This window comes from Setaria viridis, chromosome 3 (genome assembly GCF_005286985.2).
Source record: "Setaria viridis chromosome 3, Setaria_viridis_v4.0, whole genome shotgun sequence".
NCBI classification, from domain to species: Eukaryota; Viridiplantae; Streptophyta; class Magnoliopsida; order Poales; family Poaceae; genus Setaria; species Setaria viridis.
Genome location: NC_048265.2, coordinates 42,212,539 through 42,216,407, shown reverse-complemented (window position 1 = coordinate 42,216,407; position 3,869 = coordinate 42,212,539). Strand labels below are relative to the sequence as shown.

Sequence of the window (3,869 nt, the reverse complement as noted above, 5' to 3'; positions counted from 1 at the left end):
TCAGTTATCACTTACAAGAATAGTGATGTCGTCACCTACCAAGCACAGCTTCCTAATCCTGTCAAGCTCTTCCGCAACCTCGAGCATGGAGGGCCTCTTCTCGCCGGACATCTCCAGGCACCGCTTCGCCAGTGTCGCTACCATCTCGATCACATCACCCCTGACTTCATCCTTGATCCATGTGTCCAGGAGCCCGTCAAGCTTGCCGTCCCTCATGGAGGACAGGAAATGTGCGGCAAGGCTCCGCTCCTCCTCTGGCGCGGCCATGGTTAGCGCATTCCTTCGTGTGAGTAGCTCGAGGAGCACGACGCCGAAGCTGTACACATCGCTCTTGTCAGTCAGCCTACATGTTTGCATGTACTCCGGATCAAGGTACCCACGGGTGCCTTGAACCAAGGTCACGAGATGTGAATTGTCGGTAGCCGCCAGCACTGATCCACCGAAGTCGGACACCTTCACGGTGTAGTTGTCATCTAGAAGAATGTTGGGGGACTTCACATCGCCATGGATGATCGGTGGCGATGCCATGGAGTGCAGGTAGGCCAGTCCCTCGGCGGCCTCGTGCGCGATCTTCAACCGCACCGGGAATGATGGTGGCGTGCCATCGCCATCGCCATCGCGGTGGATGAGCTCGTACAGGGTGCCATTGGGAATGAACTGGTAGACAAGCATGGGCACCTCCACCTCGAGGCAGCACCCGTAGATCTTGACGATGTTCCGGTGGTTCACCTGTGAAAGGATGAGCATCTCCTTGCCGAACTCTCGCCGCTGCCGCTCATCATCGGCGACCCTGCACCGCTTGATCGCCACAACCCTCCCGTCCTTGAGGTTGCCCCGGTACACGGTGCCATTGCCGCCCCTGCCAAGCACGTAGCGCTCATCGAACTTGTTGGTTGCGTCCTCTAGCTCCTCCTTGGTGAACAGCGTGAAGGAGTGTCCCTGCCCCTGTCGTGATTTCATCTCCTCGAAGAGGAGGTAGCCGCCGTGCTGCTTGAAGTGCAGCCTCTTGATGGCGGCGAGCCGCCTCTTCGCCCGAATCGTGTATGCGAAAGAAATGCCAGTTCCGAGCAGGACCACGGCAATACTGATACCTGCAGATAGGATTAATCAGCAGATGTTGCATGTTAGAAGGTTTTGCAAGTAATTTTTCATGAAGAAAGGTCGACAATTTATTAGCTTCAAAAAATAAACATATATTTTTCACGAATCTCAAAGCAAGTTAGTAAAAGCCAGTAAAGGAAATGATGTGGCCTCATCTCATTTGTTTTCATTTCAATGGAAAAAAGTGTAAGTATGAACTTTGCCCTCCATTAATTTGTATGTCCAGAAAAAACCTACTGCATCCTCTGTATTGATTGCTGTCTAGCTAGCTAGAAGAGATTACGGAAAGGCATTGAGGGCACTGGTACATCATACCTATTACCAGTAGCCATTTGAGTTCGTAGCATTTGAAGCTTCCATTGGTGTTGCGACAGATACTATAGTGAGGGCACTGTGGGTTCGCCTCACACTCGTTGATATCTGCAGAAACAAATTTAAACAAAATAATCTGTTTCGTGCCTTATAAAAAAAATTCATAAAAGTTTCCCATATGCATGTTGTAGGAACACTGTCAAATATTTTTATTTAGATAACCATAACTACAACCAATAAAAGGCTAGTTTATGTTTATGGAAAAGCATTACAAGTTATCCTGAATTTTATTTCAAAATGTACCATTTCTACATGACCAAGATTTTTAACCAACAGTTCAAGTTCAACAGCCCAATAGACCGAGAAGAATCTTGTAGCAGGCTAGACAAAATTATTTTATAAATATGGACCTATTTTTAGTGTGTGGCGAAAAATCCCACAATTCAAGTTCAAATATTTCAGTTGCATTGAACTTAAGGTGAATTGAATCTTGTGCAACACGTACGGAGAGGGTTTAGGAGAGCAGAAGTAGAGCCGAATGGTTTTAGATAATAGATTTAAACTTAAAGTTGTAAGCCATCTACAGGCTAAGGGCACCCAAACCCTAAATCATGTGGTCTATCCAATAGCCTAAATATTCTTTCTTTATTTTTACTGATGAAATAATGGTTTCCCACTTTTTACCCAGTTAATCGTATCTAATCTTATAAGTTTCCTTACTATTTTGTAATTTATTATAAAAAGGATTAATATTTCCACAAAGAATAGGAGCAAATATTAGTTTTGGCATCGGGTTTAGAAATTAAAAAATGTATTGTTGATGCTGACAGTAATTAATTAAGTGTAAGAAAATCGACCTTTGCACCCATCAGGAAGGTAAGGGTTTCCTTGATACCCTTCAGAGCAGTTGCAGAGATACCCTGTCCCTGTGCCGTACTTGGAGTCAACACACTCGCTGTTGACACTGACGCAGGCGTGCGCCGTCCGCTTGTTCCTCCGCAGGTCCTGGCACGTCTGGTTGCCCACCGCCCAGTCCAGCACCATCGGCAGCTTTGTGCTGGCGGCATCCATGAGCTTGCCTGTGGTGACGTAGGTCCTCTTGAACTTGAACGCCTTCTTCTCGACCAGCATGGCGTAGCCACACGGCGGGCTGAAGCTGGCGACGACGCTGGAGGTATTGAAGTCGCTGAAGTCCACGTTGAAGGATCTGATGCTGCCCGACGACGGGATAGGAACCTGGCAGCAGCCGCCCGAGCTGGTGCAGGAGCCGTCGGCCAGGGACCGGGCGCCTTTCCGGCACCCGGTTAGGCACCCCATCGCGTACGGATTGTCATGGTCACCGCCGTCATCCATCATTATGAACGCGAACATGCTGCACCCAATGACGGTGAACATGTTGTCGGTGCCGGAGACACGGAACGCTGTCGAGTCGTATGTCGTGACGTTATTCACGCCCATGGACCCTGAGGCGGCGTCGTAGCACCACGATTTCACTTGGCTGACGACGCGCAGCTGCCCACGTGGCACGTCGATGCTGAGCAGCTCGTGCCGGCCTTCGATGGTGGCTGTGCCATTGCTGTTGCAGGTGACCTCGAAGGCCCGGTTGCCGTCCTCGGTCTCGAGGTAGCAGCCGCGGCCGATACCGAAAGGGTATTGGATCTTCAACCCGCCACACTTCTTCTGGCATGTCGCCATGGCTGGTGAGACGAGTGCGACTACGAGCAGTGGAAGCAGTAGCATCCGCATCTTCGTTCAGCTGCTTGATTGCTTTCAAGTCTGTGGCTATGACTTGTGCTGGTGGCAGCTGTTCTATGATCCGTACTGACATATATAGATAGATGGCGGGAAAGATGTTGTGTAGGAAATGCGACAGCTTCTAAGTTGTTTCTTTCAACGTGAATTTGGCTCCAGGCCGCACCAACACGCGGCTAAGTGAATGTAGTGTTCATAACAATAAAAATCAAATAGCCATGTGCCAAATGAGGCGGTAGTTGGTACGCGTTGGAGGGGGAACTAGTTTCAAACTCATGATCGCATCCACGGAAGCTTCAAGCAAGCTTTGGAGTTCCCAAAGCGACAGCTTTATCCACTTAAAGCTAGACTGGGCAGCAAGCAATGAGGCACGGTGGAGGAGGTATATTTTGTGTGTTGGTATAAAATATGTACTATGCATTCCTGTTATGTTGGAGGCACACTACAATCATGACAGAGATAGGTGTATGTAAGAAGCACTTAATTATACATGCAGCAGATTATAAAAAGACCAACGAGTGTCAAGTGTTGATAATACACCATTTGTTTATCTCGATCAGTGGGCATAAAGTGGAGCTCATATATGCTGTGAAACCGAAGGTGGGGCAAAGCGTGGATGAACGCGTGTTAGGTGGCTGGAATACGCGAGATTCTTGGAAAAGGGCTATATTACTAGACGGCTTAGGTGGAGACGGAAGACGAAC

At 48.6% G+C, this 3,869-nt stretch overlaps 1 protein-coding gene across 1 annotated transcript; it reads right to left on the bottom strand.

The window, feature by feature from the left end:
- On the bottom strand, positions 1-3,275 carry LOC117850593 (putative wall-associated receptor kinase-like 16). Its single transcript, XM_072292445.1, has 3 exons — positions 2,271-3,275; positions 1,424-1,521; positions 1-1,101 (listed from the first exon to the last, which is right to left on the bottom strand). Exons 1-3 carry the CDS (start codon positions 3,157-3,159, stop codon positions 1-3), a joined length of 2,088 nt encoding a protein of 695 aa, XP_072148546.1. The 5' UTR covers positions 3,160-3,275.
- Positions 3,276-3,869: the final 594 nt, after the last annotated feature.

Coding starts and splice junctions, on each gene's coding strand:
- LOC117850593 (XM_072292445.1), bottom strand. CDS start 3,159: ATGCGGATGCTACTGCTTCCACTGCTCGTAGTCGCACTCGTCTCACCA. Junction 1,522..2,270: donor CCTTCCTGATGGGTGCAAAG/GTCGATTTTCTT, acceptor TTGTTTCTGCAG/ATATCAACGAGTGTGAGGCG. Junction 1,102..1,423: donor ACGAACTCAAATGGCTACTG/GTAATAGGTATG, acceptor TGCTGATTAATC/CTATCTGCAGGTATCAGTAT.